At 44.1% G+C, this 17,537-nt stretch overlaps 1 protein-coding gene across 4 annotated transcripts in view; it reads right to left on the bottom strand.

Annotated features, from left to right (window-relative positions):
• Nucleotides 1–17,537, bottom strand: part of ctdp1 (CTD (carboxy-terminal domain, RNA polymerase II, polypeptide A) phosphatase, subunit 1) — a 129,711-nt gene that overhangs the window by 88,826 nt on the left and 23,348 nt on the right. For 3 of the 4 annotated variants that reach the window (XM_069194952.1, XM_069194954.1, XM_069194955.1), the window contains exons 8-10: nt 13,818–14,852; nt 8,031–8,172; nt 6,962–7,192 (exon numbers count right to left, since the gene is read on the bottom strand). In XM_069194952.1, the coding sequence (XP_069051053.1) occupies nt 6,962–7,192; nt 8,031–8,172; nt 13,818–14,852 (1,408 nt within the window). The remainder of the gene's footprint in view (nt 1–6,961; nt 7,193–8,030; nt 8,173–13,817; nt 14,853–17,537) is intronic. The other variant, XM_069194953.1, reaches the window with a different exon arrangement.

Below are 17,537 nucleotides of genomic sequence, written 5' to 3'. Positions count from 1 at the left end.
TGTGGTGGTGAACCGGTGACGTTAGCACCCTCTGGTGTTCATAGTCATTGGCCTTGGGAATGTGTTCCCTGTGGTCTGATCCGTGTGCCCCACTTCCCCACTGTGCGATGCACAATTTCTGCAGTACAACTATTTAAACAGGTCGGCCTACATTCTTATACACCCCGTGAATTTAACTAGGAGGTACTGAACCACAGAGAGCAAACGGAAGACATTACTGCAGCACTGCGATGTTTGGACACAAACGGCACCACTGGTGTCACAGCACACCCTGGGCTCACCCCATGGGGCTCCCCCATTTAAAAAACACAACTGCTGCGCACCCTGCTTTCGCGTTTGACAGAAAAGAATGACAGTGCCCTCTTCCTCACCGAGACCTGCCTGCAATTCTACTGCAAGCAAACAGAAACAGGAGAGGTCATCGAGGCTCGATCGTGTTGATGAACCTCCACTAGTTCAGCCACAGGCTTTCACAAGGTTTGCCAGCTCCCAGAACGGCTCACGAATGAGCAATCGGCACCACAAACTGAAAATGTATCATGTGGAAAACAAACACAGAAGCCAAAAGGGCTGTAATTTACCCCTCTTTGATGGTCAAAGCTACAGGATATTTATTTTCAGAACTCCAATACTGAAACTGAAGAGAAAAAAAAAGGAAACAACCCAAACATTTCATTCTACAAGAAGGAAAAAACAAGGACATTGCGACATGAAGGAAATAAGCCATAACTGATCATCAATAAGATTTATTTTATTTAGGTATTTATTACCTTTCCATAATAGTTTTTTTTCCTTACTGAAAAAACAATGGACAAAAAGAAAGTAATTTTACATTAAATCACCAATTACCAATTTTTAAATATAGGTCTATACAACTCAGGCTCTTTTATGTAGGTAAAATATTATTCTTGTATACATACAAAGAACTGCATGTACAACTGTAAGGTTTTAACTGCTGGTTAACATGTTTTATTTGCCACACAACATGTGACCGGTCACTAATGGACTAAACACATCCCAAGTGCACTCAGATGAACAAAAAAACACAACCACACATTATGGACAAATTTCACCAGATTTGCTCTCGACGTATGAACACGCACCATCCACCAGGCAAAATGTAGCTCACTGGTGAGTCCGTTCCAGCCACATGGTTTCAATTGTTAAAACAAGGAAAACAGGAAAAGCTCCTCCTGCTTCTGGAGTCCAATAGTGTTTCTAGATTTATTCATTTCTGGGAATACAGCAAACAGTGTATAGAAATAATTAATAAACTGCCAGTGCCTGCAATAGCTTACCAGGTGGTTAACAATCATTACAAGTCAACTGGACAACTTTAAGGCCCATGGCTCATGAATCCCAGATATCAATCAGAGAGGCTCCCACAGATATAAGTAATTCACAACCTAACTAATTCCTTTCATGTTAACCCTTAGTTTTTGCTAAAAAATCTAAAAAAAATGACCCTGCCTTACCTTGAAAATCGACTCAGCTGTGCTCAATCTAGCTTGGTTTCTACAACTCAAGTGTAACATTTTCCTAAGAATTCCATGCAGTCGAAGAAGCTCCAGAAATACAAAAATTACGTCTAAAAACTCATCACACCATTCTTTCCAAACAAAGAAAAACTTTACACCTTACAAATAAGCAATTCAAGGACTCTTAAGCAGGACCGAGTAGTTTCCTTCTCTAGTCTGAACCACTAGTTCTTACTTCTGTTGAATTCTGCACCCTAGCCCTCCCCCTCCAACCCCTGGTCCAAACTCTAAACTCTAAGAAGTCTGGATTCTGTGACTTAGCTTGTGGCATGAGCAAATAGTTGGTGTGGAAAAATATAACCAAATTTACTCAGTCTTGCTGGAATGCTGCAAAGTGTCTTCACGCAGTGTCACTGCGGAGCCCCTCTGTCATACACAGGCCTTCATGAGCTGCCAAATACATTTTGCTTGGCTTTTGAAGAGCCCTGCTCCAAGACTCTTCGGCTAGATTTTTAAGTCACAGCCTTCAAGGCCGATGGACAGCAGGTTGCCACCAGAGGACAGCAAAGCTCACCAACACCAGCCAACTGAAAACCCACACGCACTTAACAGTCTGTCGCAAACTCTTTGCTTTCTGCACTTCAAACCCACTGCATGTACAGAACTATTAGAGCCATTCATGTGATCTGATGACAATTCACCTATATTGGAGGAACTGTAATATATACTGGCTTGTTTTTACAGTTGCAACAAATTAAAACTACAGATTTCGATAGGGCTTTCATTAATCTGCACATTATTTCACATATATTCTGCAGGTAAAATGCTTGGTGTGTAGAGACAAAAGTCATTGAACTTCTATGTGAAACAAATTTAACTTAACTATTCTAAAATGACTGTAGATTTACTATGCCATACATCAGCACTTTTTTTTCTTTAGAAATACAGTACTAGGCAATAACATATTTCTTTCTTCTTTAGCTGAGGTTATTGCTAGGGACTAAGAATTAAAAATTGGATATCCCATGAATACAAAAGCCATGGATATTTAATGCTCTCCATCTAAAGACTTTCTTGTCCAAGCCTCTTCCACAATTGTACCAATGCAGCTCTCAATTATCTCTTAAATCCACAGCATGAATGTATGTTGCTTTGTAACCCTGCGAGCGAGAAGCTGCATTATCTGGTCTAAAATAGCCAGAACTCAAAACAGTCACCACAAATTCAGCCTAACTGGTCTAAGATCAATGCGATTTTAAAGGAGCACTTTAAAGCGGTCACTAATTAAAATGGGAATGAAAATCAGTTTTTAATGAAAAGCCCATCCGCTCCGCCAGCAGTGTCCTAAGAAGATGCCTATGCTGGAAGCAAGAAATAAACACACAAGGCTAAAAGATTATTTCAGAGGCGCGAGAAACGTGGGTACGATGAAACGCTAAGGAAGATTCTCCCGAAGTGATTCTCGCACAAAGTTTGAGAAAAGGGCTGGCAGTCTGGCAGTGGTCGAACGGAATTCCAGTGGAGAGCGCTTCACAAAAACATACAGCAGAGCTACCACACATTTCATAAAACTGGTAACAAGTACACAGGATGAAAAAGTCAAAAAATGAAAATGTTTTACACACAGTACAGGAAGTAACGTACAACCTTTTTTACATTTTTAAAGACAAAGGAAGGGAACATTAAATCAAGACCTTTGCCAGTGGCATTCAAACAACAGTAACAACTCCAACAAAGATGCTTTGATATTAAAATTTACAATCTTCACAGGGCACCCTGCAGATAATTCCGGTGTCTCCAGGACTGCTTAAAAGAATTTTAACAAAAGCTGATTTTAGAAGATGGGACAAAATTATGTGAGTGAAGAAACCTGGATGTCTACACTAACAATCACAACTGACAATAATTGCTGACTTGTTCTCGCATTCACTGGTAATGGGTTTTAGATAGAAGGTACAATAACCTGGGCTCATTAAAAACCAGAAAAGCGAGATGAAAATTTAATGAAGGAGAAAAACGGTCAGCAGTTAGCTCTGATGGTTGTAACTTCCACATTCTTAGTCAGATTTTGATTGTTTCAAATATTGAACTCCTTTGAATTATCTCCCCGGCATTAATTTTCAAATTGCCCAGCGCAACCCATGGCATTTTTTTTAAAGGGCAGAGCTAATTCATAGACACTTTTGATTATATCCAAAGTGCATCAGACTTTAAGTCACCTTGCAAAGGCCAGCAGCCATATCACCCTGCAACACACAACTGGCAACCCACTGAAGCCAAGCGGGTGTGAGCCTGGTCAGTACCTGGATGGGAGACCTCCTGGGAAAAACTAAGGTTGCCGCTGGAAGAGGTGTTAGTGGGCCAGCAGGGGGCGGGACGCTCACCCTGTGGTCCGTGTGGGTCCTAATGCCCCATTATAGCGACGGGGACACTATACTGTAAAAAAGCACCGTCCTTCAGATGAGACGTAAAACTGATGTCCCGACTCTCTGTGGTCATTAACAATCAAAGAGTAGGGGTGTTACCCTGGTGTTCAGGTCAAATTGCCATCTGGTCTTTACCAATCATGGCTTCTGAATAATCCCCATCTATGAATTGACTTCATCACTCTGCTCCCCTCCCCACTAATAGCTGGTGTGTCATGAGCATACTGGCGCACTGGCTGCCGTGGCATCATCCAGGTGGATGCTGTACATTGGTGGTGGTGGAGGGGGGTCCCCATCACCTGTAAAGCACTTTTGAGTGGAGTGTCCAGAAACACATCAGCTAACAGAGTGATGAATTCATAGAAGAGATTAGGAGGCCATGATTGTTAAAGGCCAAGGGAAAATTTGGCCAGGACACAGGGGTTACACCCCCTACTCTTTTTAAGAAATGCCCTGGGATTTTTAATGACCAAGGTCAGGACCTCGGTTTTACGTCTCATGCAAAGGACATATACCTTTTTTACACCTTATTTACAGTATAGTGTCTCCATCACTATACTGGGGCATGAAACCTACACAGACTGCAAGGTAAGGCCACAGGTCCCACTAACACCTCTTCCAGTAGCAACCTTAGTTTTTCCCAGGAGGTCTCCCATCCAAGTACAGGCCAGCTTCTTACTATACTGTATGACTACTTTTAACCATCACCATGCTTCACACAGCGCATGAAACAAATAACACTCTTAACTGCAACAAATTCATAACATTATCAAGAAAATTATATTTTTAGTAGCAGCTGCACTGACATTTTATTGAACAGATATGACAGTGCACTGTGAAAGTCAGAGAATAGCAATGTGTGTGTCCACTGCTGCAAGCAATACAAACTGTACATCAGACGTAGGAGTTATACCAGGTTGTAGATGCAGTAAAGTGGGATTCTGTCCCTGTAGATTCCAGACACGAAAGTGCTTGTTCATTGGTCTCTGAGCCCAAGAAGTCACTTGAGTGTATCACGGCCAGTTACAGACGATCAATTGATTACAAATTTCAAAATCACTTCAATATTCAAATACCATACAATCTATAATTGAAAAAACATGCATAAGTAAGTGAGTAAATAAAGTTAGGCTCTTTTGATGTTCAGTACACAACTGGACCTGACAGCTGGGGCTGCACTACTGTGACTAAGTTTGCAAAAGCAAACTTGGGAGCAATTTCCACTGAAACACAGAGCTACGTGCTTTTGCCTCACTGCACACTGCTCTTCTCAAATACAGGTTGGCCAGAACTCGCCCCCTCTAATGTGTTACTCCCAGAACTAGCTGACACAACACTGCCAGAGTTCTCTTTTTGTCCACCTGCCTCTTTTATTCTTTCATTTCAAAGGTTGCAAGGAATGGACGTCACAAAATCAAAGGTGGCCCTTTGATAACATCACACAGTGCTCCTCGAAAGCCCAAGACCTCAAGCCACAGAAAGAGCTCGCTTCCCACGACTGCCAAGAATGAACATCCTGTCATTATTGACAGAACTGGCTTCAGAACCTCTTGTGGTACTCAAAAGAAAGAAGCAGAGTCCTCACAGAAGCAAAGCTAATCTATCAGTCAACACACCTAGCCTCCACCATCGAACAGCTTTCCCAGGAAAAGCAGGACATTCGGTGCTGCCCAATTTCCCAAAGCCAAGACACTTTCCGAACTGGAAGAGTGAATACGTCAAGGAACACAGGAATTACTGTGAAGAAGAACAAACACTGTTCTCTGCCTCAGTAAAAACAGCAAACTGCACCAGCAAAAACCAAATAGCATATCCTTCTGATGCCAAAGAGGGTAATAAAAAAAACTGATAGCAGCTTTCAAAAGATACATTGCCAGCATCATTTGTTTTGCAAAAAAAATCTTTCCAGCATTTCCTTTTATGACCTTACTTTTATTCACAACTCTATTCACCAGTCTTTGCTGACACAACGGAATAGGTTTTCACTTTGAAGGTTTTGCTTAGACAATTTCAGCATTCATTCAATTATTTATCTCTTCTGACGCCCAGTGCGAGATGCCTGAGATTGAACTCGTCAGGCCCAAAGACCTAACTTGCCAGTACCTGCAGTCTCCACTTTCAGACTTGCCACTTCACTTAGTACTTTTGTGTCAAAAGGACGTGTGATCTAAAGCTGAGCATTTAAACAAGAAGGTAAAAAGATCAGCAACCCAAAAAGCAAACACATGAAGAACACTGAAAATAATATTAAAATAGCCGAATGAAGTAGATACACACTACAAAACGTGCCACATGGACAAAATGGCCTCCTCTCATTCGTAACTTCTCTTATGTTCTGTGTAGGAGTACTGGGCCAAACCAATGCTCAGGATAACCCTCAGTGACAGGCAGCAAAGAGCAGACTAAACCCAGAATGGAGCCCGGGTTCAGCAATGGGCTCTTCGGGGTCCTTCATGACCTTTACTGGTTGAGGCATTTTTAAGGACTCATTTGGCAGCATCTTTTAAAACAAACCTAAGCCCTGGTCAGACACGTACAGTACTTCTGTCCTCTGTGCATTTTGGTCATTTGTCAGCAGAGAGCTCGCTTGGGTTCTAATCACTGATCAGAATCAGTTCACACATTCACTAAAAGCTTAAAGAGCCTCAAGCTTTTTTGAGGTTTGAGAAAAATCAAAACTGTTGCACTTTAACATGTGCTGTATAACACACGCCTTAAAAAACAGGCAAGTCAATTTTGTCAACCGCACCAGACACCCCCAAAAAAAATTTACTTTTGAAACCAATTTTGAGCAAGTTGAACAAAAAACTTTATTGGCCAAAGGAACATCACACAAAACGAAAGCCCAGATTAAAAAAAAATAAGAATGAATGCAGACGACAAGGAATGTGTAAAAGCTCAACAAGCATTAGGTACTTGTGTGGTTTGCCCTTGGTGAACGCAGTCTTCCACCGGCTGAGCTGCCTTAAGCTCCTGGAGCGCTTGAGAGGAAACCAAAAGCAATAAAGGACGAAAGCTTCACCTCCTTTGCCATTAACAGTCCCGCTGTGACTCTACCTGAAGGAAGACTGGTCTCCGTGCGCCGGCAGGGGCACTGGGGGCCCGGAAGCCTGGGCGTAGGGAGAGGGCCGGGAGCTCTGGGGCCCCTTCCGGATCAGCTTGCCCGTGACCGAGTCGTACGTCCGCACCTCGGGCCCCGCGGGCGTCCTCGGGTGGATAGGCGTGGGGTGAAACACCGGGGTGGGGCAGGCGCCCTGGGCATCGGGGAAGCCGGCGGGACTGCTGCTTCTGAAGGGGCGGAGAGGAGGGAGTCAACCATGCGTCAGGGTGGGCTTGGACAGCAAATCAGTAAACAGGAGGCAGCAGCGCACTTTCTGAATCCCAGAATGACTCTTTCAGAAAGATAACAGAATAGCGCTAGCGTGGCCTTTCAAACGATTCTTCACAGGGAGAGCGACGGAGAAACCAGGGGAAAGCAGCAATCATGTTTTACCCTTTAATCTTCGAGATTAAGAAAAGGCAGTAATACATTAAGTGTTAGAGGCTGTTCCTCAGTCTCTGACAGGTTAACAAGGCCCTCACCAGCATCGTCACAGGATCTTTCTGGCATTTTTAGTGGCCTGAGACTCTTAACTCTGTAATAACTGCTGACTGACCTCCTTTGGGAATGTAGATCATTAGTCTCCTTCTAGGGAACACTGAGGGAAAGGAGTTCACTCACCAGATGATGCCCATGTTCTCTCTCTCTCCCCTGCTCAACACCTCTCTGTGTACACAGAGTTCTCTCGGATTCAATTAATTAAATCTCTCCAACCTGATTTACTTCATAAACCCCACAACTTGTTAGCTCTCGCCTGCTCTCCTTGTCCAACACCAGGGGGTTCTTAAAAATGCACTCCACGAGGCCCAATTCTCTCTCTCCCACAAAATACCTCAGACACCTATTCATCTACATCTGTGGCGGCACAGAACACTCTTTATGTGCCTACTCTCCATCAGCGCACTGCTCGTACAGTGAGAAGGCCCGCTGCTCCTTCTCGTGCTGGGCCCGATGGGGTAGAAGAATCTCCGAGCCCCCATGGCGCCGGACAAAGAAACACCGGTCACTCGCCGCCCGCACGTCTACCTTGGCGTCCTGATGTAGTCCTCCTTGAGAGGATACAGCTGCTCCTCCACACTCTCCCAGCGCTCCAGGCAGCCCCACAGCCAGTCGGGATTGACCACGTGCAGGTGCCTGCAGCCCTGGGCCTGCCGCACCTTCTCCGTGCCTGCGACGAGAGGAAGAAGCCACGCTCAGCCCAGGAACACGCACCAGGCCTCGCAAATACTCCCCGCACGTTTCCCACATCACCGAATCCTACACGACAACAATTCTAGCCAGCATTTCCTAGGATGCAATGGCCTGTGACGGATCTATTAAGTTCAAGATACTTTAAATATTAACACACACCACCACGGTTCCTTATTGGCTTTAAATTCCTGTTTGGTTTGTTGACACTCCACTCTGAGGAAGAGCTTTTTTAACTCTCTTCTGCTCTACTTCCAGGACCAAAGGTAATAACAAACACAGGAGCCCAACACCAATAAGGAAATGGCAGTAGCTGGTGCAAGCATACAGTGCTCAGTAGATCTTTAACAAGCAGTGAAATAACAAGCAGTGAAATCTGTGAAACATGAAACAGAAATGTAGCAAATAAAAATGCTGCCCCGTTTGTAATGGCCTGGAAAATCAAAAAGCTTTTGCCAATCCATTTACACTCAGCTGTCTTTATTCAATGCAGTAATTATCATCATTTAGTCCTCGGCACCACTAGCAATTAGCGTCTTCATCATATAAAAAGGCAGCCACTAGAGACTTCGTTAAGCTGACATGAAGGAGCAGCTGAAGTGTTTTTCAGTCTTGTGCACAGAAAAAGTCAAAAGTAAGGAAACAATGTTGAAAATGAGGCAGTGTCAGAGCAGTGAAGCAGCAGTCTGGCATTGTCAGGGTGCAGCGATTAATAAAACAGATGAATAAGCGGGAGGGAAAAGGGTCGTGCTCGAATGAAGACCAGCTTGATTCCACTGATGTCAGAAATCAAAGGGAAGGGGAAGATAAGGTCAAATCTTTGTTTTCTAATAGACATAAATCGGAAATGGAAACATCTTATGAGCGTCTTAAAACTAAAACACGCCTCGGTCCTCAGACACTCAGTATGTAATTACATCTCCCTTGACTATGTCTGAAAAACAAATGAAAGCTTCCCAGCATTACTGTTTAATACAGGACATCACATTTTAGAGCCAAAGGTCAGATGCACAAAGTAACTTAACCTTCATTTCCCCCTTAAGTATTACTTGTGTTTAAGGGAGCTGCATGTAGAAAACTGACAAGTTGAGGGAAAAGTCTCCATTCGTCTTTGCCACTCCCACAACACCCAGTGCACAAATGTACAAAATACTTAATTTTGATCTACTAGGTCATGTCATTTTATGGGGTTAAATTGCAGTCACTGCTGTGTCCACTCACATCTACAATATCTGCAGGCAAAGTGAAGCTATTTCTTTGTAGTTGAAAACCAGGCATGTTACACCCAGGATCGGTTTCCATGCAATCCTTCAAAACCCAACACAATCAGTGCAGCACTTCATGAATTAAACATTCCTGATGTGCCCAGCAGATCGGTTCAACACTCAGTTCTGCAGTTCTGTCAACAACTAAAACATACGAAATATTAACAACATACTGCACTCTTGTGCTACTGGTATTAACCTATTAAACGACCAACAAAATTAGAGAAATGCTGCAACTGTTCTGAACTGTTCTGAACAGGGTCCTAACCCATTTAATAAAAAAAAATACATCCTTCCTATTATGAAATGAAATGACTTGTCTGTACTCCAGTCCAGGTTATGACGGTAAGCTCAAATGGCACTATTCAGGAAAGCAATAAAATGGCATAAATTAAAGTCTCCATACCTTTTTGCTACCTGGTGCACAGGCTTGTTAAGAGTGAAACCTCTAAAAAAAAACGTTGCACTTCTTAGAGGACTGATTGAGGATGGTTCTTTTCGTATCGGAAAACAGTGAAGCTTTGAACACAGTCAGTAAAGAATCTGCCTTGTTAAAACCCCCCAAACTATTTTCATGTTATTTTCTCTGAAGCAGCATGATAAAAGCGAGCACAAGTGAGTGATTTATGAGGATAAATCATAAGGGTTTCTCAACTGAAAACGAGAAACATTCACGTTCTTTTTTCTTGAAGAATGTCTGCGGGGAGATTTTTTTGACAACCTCTGGGAACTTAAACTGTCAAAATCTCCACCTGCTGCTGATATGATATAAACCTATCATTCTCATTCATCACCTAAATTTGAACAATACACTGATTTTAGAACAGCCAGCTCAGATGTCCAGGCACTGAAAATAGAGTATTGTTCACTCTCCTGGGATTCTGGGGTCAGCTGGAGCACCAATTGATTCCACTTGCTTGTTTACCCTATTACCCCTTACAGCATGAGTTTTCGGGAGTATTAAAAGTGAATTATAGCCTTAATACCCTGTTCGTGGAAAAAGAAAATCTTATTAGTTGGTGTTCTGCCTCTGAAAGTAATTCCCTTCAGAAAGCACAATCTGGAATTTGGAGGGAATTATACTTTTCATTTCAGGTGGATGTATATTGTTCCCTATCCAGCTTCAAACAAGTCTCTCTTGAAATGTCAACTGTTAAGCTTCAGAACTGTTGACCAGCATGTAAACCTCAATAAGAAAAGACAGAAGTGCAAACCCTGCTCATCTCGTTTGATGTACAGCACTGCCAAGGAAACAATTTCTGGCCTCTCTAATGCTCTGTGCAAGAGAAGGCTTAGTTAATCTTCTTTATGAAGTCCATGCGCTGGCTTTTCCAAACAGTTCAAGTCTTTACATTTTAGATGACGACAGTAATTCCACTGCAGTTTGGATAGGATCGAGAAATACTGCTGTTAAAGAGCAGCAATCCAATTCAGATTGCAAAGGGCTCAGTAAACCTGGCTGGTCAAGGCCAAGGAGTGAGCGCACCGCTACCTACACCCCTGCTGGTGCCGAGTCATGGCAGGGAGCCAAGTCGACTGAACTGGAAAGGCCTGAGCTCTGTTTCAAGCTGGACATGTCAATATATCCAGAGTCGAGTAGAGCACGTGGCGCTGTGGGTCAGGGGAGGACACTTGATCGGTGGAACGTACTGATCAGAGTCCCACTTGGGAATTTCAGAAGTGACTTTCTTGTCACAGGGCTCGGGAGGCAGGAGAGAGACGTAGCAGATAGGGCAATAAGACAGCAATAAAGGTTTCAAAAAATCAATTCAAAAGCTCTTTGAGAGCCCCCGAGAGAGTAAAAAAGGACCAAATCAGTTTCATGGTTATGTCACAAGACATGAGAAAACAGGAAATGATTAAAAAAGAAGCTAGGGAGGTATAAATATGGCAAGACATCAAGTAAAGAAAGTGCTCACAGTGCAACAGCATATAATGGAAGGAGGGAGCTACTTAGGAGGGCAAATGAAAATGTATTTGATTCAAACATCTAAAAGTTAAATCTGGTAAACTTCCAAGAAGAAACAGCCAGGGAGTAAAATGCCTCCTAGGTCCTGGCTTCTATTTCAGATTGCAGCACCTTCTTCAGACTAGATGGGTAGATTAACGGACATCTCTAAATTGTCCCTGTGTGCTTGTATGTGCCCAGTGGTGGGCTGATGTCCCACCGAGTACAGATGTGCTTGTGCGTGTGCCCAGTGATGGACTGGTGTCCCACCCCGAGTACAGCTGTGCTTGTGCGTGTGCCCAGTGATGGACTGGTGTCCCACCCCGAGTACAGATGTGCGTGTGCCCAGTGATGGACTGGTGTCCCACCCCGAGTACAGATGTGCTTGTGCGTGTGCAAAGTGATGGACTGGTGTCCCACCCGGAGTACAGCTGTGCATTTGTGCATGTGCCCAGTGGTGGGCTGGTGTCCCACCCCGAGTACAGCTGTGCTCGTGCGTGTGCCCAGTGATGGACTGGTGTCCCACCCCGAGTACAGCTGTGCTCGTGCGTGTGCCCAGTGATGGACTGGTGTCCCACCCCGAGTACAGCTGTGCTCGTGCGTGTGCCCAGTGATGGACTGGTGTCCCACCCCGAGTACAGCTGTGCTTGTGCGTGTGCCCAGTGATGGACTGGTGTCCCACCCCGAGTACAGCTGTGCTTGTGCGTGTGCCCAGTGATGGACTGGTGTCCCACCCGAGTACAGCTGTGCTTGTGCGTGTGCCCAGTGATGGACTGGTGTCCCACCCCGAGTACAGCTGTGCTTGTGCGTGTGCCCAGTGATGGACTGGTGTCCCACCCCGAGTACAGATGTGCTTGTGCGTGTGCCCAGTGATGGACTGGTGTCCCACCCCGAGTACAGATGTGCTTGTGCGTGTGCCCAGTGATGGACTGGTGTCCCACATTGAGTATAGCTATGCTTGTGTGTATGCACAAGAGTAGAACTGTGATTGCGAGAGAGGCTCCAGGTTGCCACAGAACTAATCAGGAATATGTAGTTTTCTGAGAACGCTAAGATTCATCTAAAGTGGTAGAATGACTAACTAAATAAGTTACCCTTGGATTCAACAATGTCTATAATTCAGATTTTAGGTCTTATCTTCCAGACACACATCTTCCCTTTAAACAGTAATTAACATTTATTGAGGTGCATCTGGATCTTAAATCAGAAAAAGTTATTTGTTGCACGGCTGGTTCAGGATTTTTATTAATCAGATCTTCAAGATCATAGTAATCACTGTGCATGTGATGTGTCCACAAATAATTTCATGCTGCAAAGAAAAAGTGTTGGCCCATCTCTGGATCAGCTACGTTGGAAAATACTGGCACAGCATTGTGAAAAGGGCCCTGAAAAATGCAGAAATGACGTAGATGTCAAGCAGATTAAACTGAGCAATTGCTGTTCTCAGAAAGGTAAATCAGAAAACAAACAGAGGATCAGTGGAGGACTGAGCAGTGACCATGCTCCTCAATCAAAGTTCAAAAGTAAACTAGCTCATAATGACAGACTTCAAAACCACTTGGTTGTGTGCAGTCTGGAGCAACACTGGTCCTGAATTAACAAAAGAGTCCTTCTGCAAACAATGTGACTCTATTAATGACAAATTAAGAGGGTAGAACAAAAGCTGGGGTTTGTTTTCCAATACCACTGCCTTGCCTCAATGCTAGCTTTGCAACCACATATTGCCAGCAAATCAATTTGTTAATTGTGCAGTGGCCTGTTGTCCCCACTGTGGAAATTATGGCCCCTACGCATCTCACACGCCAGCATTCGGGACAGCCTGCCTCCTTGAAAAATACATCTTATTGTGCTGTTCTTGCAATGGCAATGCATACAATAGAATTTCTGAATTATGCAGCTGTATTTTGAACATCCCCATGGAACATTGAGACGTGACCCATAAGCAAGCACAGCCCAGAGATAACAAAAAAGCAGTATTCCTAGTTGTTCTTTAATGCTTTCTGCTAATATTTTATTAATAACTTCATCAATCCCGACTTCAGAATAGCACAGTACAATGAACTGCAACCGTATTAATGTTAGAATATTATCTTTCAATTTTCAGATGTTTCATTTTACACATCAGCACAGATGTTACTGTACCTGTAACACTGCACATCATTTGCTAATTTTGTTTTTAAATTTGTCAGGGGTTAAAATGACAAAGAAAGCATTTCAGCCCATTTGTGACTAAAAAAACCCATAACTGTCCAAATCCCTTGAGACGGTTAAGTATGAAAAATTAGAGATAATAACACCTAACTAAACATTTCTGATTTAGACCGAAGGAATTCAGAAAATAACAAAAGAGTTAATGGGGTAAAGAAATTAAAAAGGCACACAGAGGGGAAAGAAGGTTCTCGTCGTACTCACCAGCCCGAGCTGCTATGAGGTGCGTTGTGCGGTTGGGGTCTTTGGGGTTCAGAACAAGATTTCTGCTGATGTTCGCCCCCAAGGCCTTGGCGTGGTAGTACTCCCGCGTCCTCTCCATGGGGTAGTTGGTGGGATACAAGCCACTGAACACAATGTTGGTTTCTGCCAGGCTTTTGCTTTTTAGCTCGGGGACAATTTTCCGGATGTCGGGCGTGTCGGGGCACTCGCCCTTCAAGAAGCGCTCGTACTGGGCATAGTACTCCGTGTGGATGCGGGCCAGGACCTCTTCCAGGTAAATCAGGTGGTCATCCTGATCCAGGTCCGTCTCTTCCTCCTCCTCTTCCTCCTCCATGCTCTGATCCAAGGACTCCTCCCCCATGGTCACGCCCGACTGCTCGCTGTTCTGCGATTCCGTCTCCGCCTCCTTCTTCTCCGGACAGCCGTTGCCGAGCTCCCCTAGGCTATCCGGCTCCTGGCTCAGCCGGATTCCGGCAAGAGGATCCTCCCCGGAGTGATTCTCCCCAGAGGCCTTGACCTCGTCGGTTCCCATCGGCTCCGCGGCCCCGGATTCCTTGTCTTTCCTCCAGCTGCGCTTCTCCTCCTCCTCCTCGCTGTCCGAAGAGGAGGGGTTGCCGGCACCGGAGTCGCTAGCGCTGTCGCTGGAGAGGTCAAAGTCCAGGTCGTTGCCCGGCCCGCCGGTCCCTTTCGTCGTGGGCTTCGGGCTGCCTACCCTGCCGCCGTCTTGCTCGCTCCGGCCCCTGGCACTCTTCGAGTCGCCCACCCGCAAGCCGTCCGGCGCCGCCGCCGCGGACGTCTCCTCCTCCCCGCCCGGGTGTGTCCGGTCGCTCGCGCGGTCCTGCGGCGCGGTGGCCTCGCACTTGGAGGGCGGCTCCTCCTCGCCGGGGGCCCGCTTGTTGCCGTGGCGATCCCGGCCGCGCTTCCTGAGCCCGTTGCTCTGCTCCTCTGCAGACAGCTCCTTCGCTGCCGGCGCGGCCTGCTCCGCGTTCTCCGCCGGTGGGCTCACGTGGTTGGCTCCTGGCAAAGAAAACACAAGGCACATGGCCAGTTACGTAACGGCAAACTTAGGTTTATTTTCCACCATATGTAACTTGCAAAAGGGACAAAACTCCAAATGGCTTGCACAACAAAGTGGTGTTTTGACAAAAAACTAAAATTTACAACACTCTTCCATTAATATGCTGATATCTATGCACTAATGAACTTTTCAACTCCTTCATAACATTGCCAGTTCTAAAATTACCTGCCAATAGGACTGATTCCTTTTACATTTCTCTTTCCTTGACAACTAACCAGAGTTTTTTTTAGTGTCTTATAAAACTGAAGTGTCATTAATTTCATGCTATACTTTACTAACTTTTCTCTGTGGCTGGGAAGCGGACCATTTGTCTCCACTTGTTTCGCCACCATTTGCTCCATGTGTGAACACGCCCTAATTGAACAATCATCAGAATTCAATCCTGCAACGCCGCCAAATATTGAACGGGTCTTGGCAAGATAGCGTGCCTGTTGACTGCAACTGTTAATTGGCTGTTGGTGCTGTGCACAGCAAAGAACATCCAACCACTAATTTCGCATGGAAATAAGGTGGGTGTATGCGAACTCACGAGACTGCAAGACCTGACCAACTGGCGACCCGAATCAAATGAATAACATCTTCCCCCTCCCTGTACGGTGAGTGGAGACCTACATAAACAACTCGCAACTCCAAACCCACAAATGCAAAAAACTGGCTTCACACCTGAAGAAGACCCCAGGGCCGAAACATTGTCTTTTCCTTCTTCTCTTTTCAGCATGGAATAAACCTATTACTTGTCGCTTTACTTTAGTTGTGCTAGATAAAATATGCAACACGGATGATTTCAGGTTCTCCCCAAACAACTGAAGACATCCGAATGGCCCATTGGACTTCGAGACCAAATTGAACTGAGACTAAATAGCCTGTATCTGTGCTATACGGTGCTGATCGGAAACCATTTACCCAACAGGAGTTCAATATAATCAGTTCCTCTAATGAGCAACCAGACACAAACACTCCCCTACTCCAACCTCCCCTCCAGCTAATTAGTCCCTGAACACCAATTTTTCACCATAGGTATTGCTTCTTCCTCCACAGAGCTGAAATACTTATCTCCCCATCATTACCCCACAAAAACAACACAGAAAGATGTTTTCTGAGTGCAAGCCACCAGAAAAGCAGTGGCCCCAGACACTTGCATCTTAACTCACATTTAAGTTCTTAGAAAACTTGAAGTCCCTAAAACATAGATTTATCTGATATTTTATCAAGCAATTCCATTCAACATTACTGCCCTATAGAAACAGCAAGGTCTTTTCTATTAGAACACAATGGAGATCCTATAATAAGCTATGCCACCTTTACAGTGACCGATATTCCCAGTGGGCTTGCTCTGTCCCTCTGAAAATCAAGCAATTTAATGAACCTCAGTGATGTTTGCTAGGCTACTGTTGCACCAACACAAGGGGTGTGTGTTTCAAGGAATTTCCATTCGCTTTTTACAAAGTACAAACATGCAGAATGTAAACGTTTTAGGGTCATCTCCTCACACAGCCATTCCTGTGGGTCACAGCACATTGCTTTAACTACATTACTTTACTTTTCAAACACTGAGAAAGCCAAATTCTAATCATGTGATATTAAAATATTCTATTTTAACTTTTTGTAGCTTTTTTAAGATTTAATATACTACCTAATAAATATTGCAATACTTCTGCCTTTTTTCTGTCAGCTCAGGGATTACTTAAAGAAAGAACTGTTGGGATATATTACATATTGTCTAGTCAAGTACTGCTCATTAAAAACGGAAAGTGACAAAAGAGAGGAGAGTTTTTAGCCCATCTAGCCCATGTCGTTGCTAGTAGCTCATAGATCTAATGATTGAATCCAGCGGTTTCTTTAAGGAGGCCTGGGCATCTAGTTTGATGAAGCCCACGTCTTTTCTCTCATTAAAGTATTGTAACCGAGATCTCATGGTCAAAAAACTGCCATTATGAGACATTCTGAATGCAAAACATTCAGCAAAAACATTACTGACACTCGAGCACTTGCTAATTACAGTCTACAGGTGGTTGTTTTCTCTTAGAATAAATATACAACCCAGGAAAATTACCAAGAACAACTACTAGCAAATATTTAAGATTATTTTGTAAGCAAAAGTACAGATAAAGCTTCTACTACAACAGATACACATCTTCCATTCACATCACAGTGATCTACACTTCTGGGAAAAGCAACCTATATGATTCCTGAGCAAATCAGTGTGGATAAATCCTGAGGAGAGCTTTACGTAAGATTATATAAAATCAGGGTCTGTAAGATAAGGTAGAAATACCATCTCTCAACTATCACAGGTGAGACTTCAGGTGTCTTGCCTGCTAGCTTGAAGATGCATTCTTTATTCTTCAAGCAAATAATGAGCACTAAAAAATACATGCAGTTAAGATTATGAGTAGCTATTTGAACAACCCCTGGAAATAAACAGCTAATGAAATACAAAAACCATGGTATATACAGGACTTCACACTTGTGACACACCATGAACCAAGGTGTTTTCTCATTGAAGAGATCAGTGCATCTAAATAAATTTACCTCGTTCAAAACCATCTCAAAAGGTGAACAAAGTCTTCAAGCAAACCAAGACCAAATTCAAACAGTGAGGAATAACAGTGTTTCACTACATT

The sequence above is a fragment of the Lepisosteus oculatus genome, chromosome 10 (genome assembly GCF_040954835.1).
Source record: "Lepisosteus oculatus isolate fLepOcu1 chromosome 10, fLepOcu1.hap2, whole genome shotgun sequence".
Classification (NCBI taxonomy): Eukaryota; Metazoa; Chordata; class Actinopteri; order Semionotiformes; family Lepisosteidae; genus Lepisosteus; species Lepisosteus oculatus.
The sequence above is the reverse complement of the archived record's forward strand: the minus strand, read 5'-3'. Positions and strand labels throughout refer to the sequence as shown.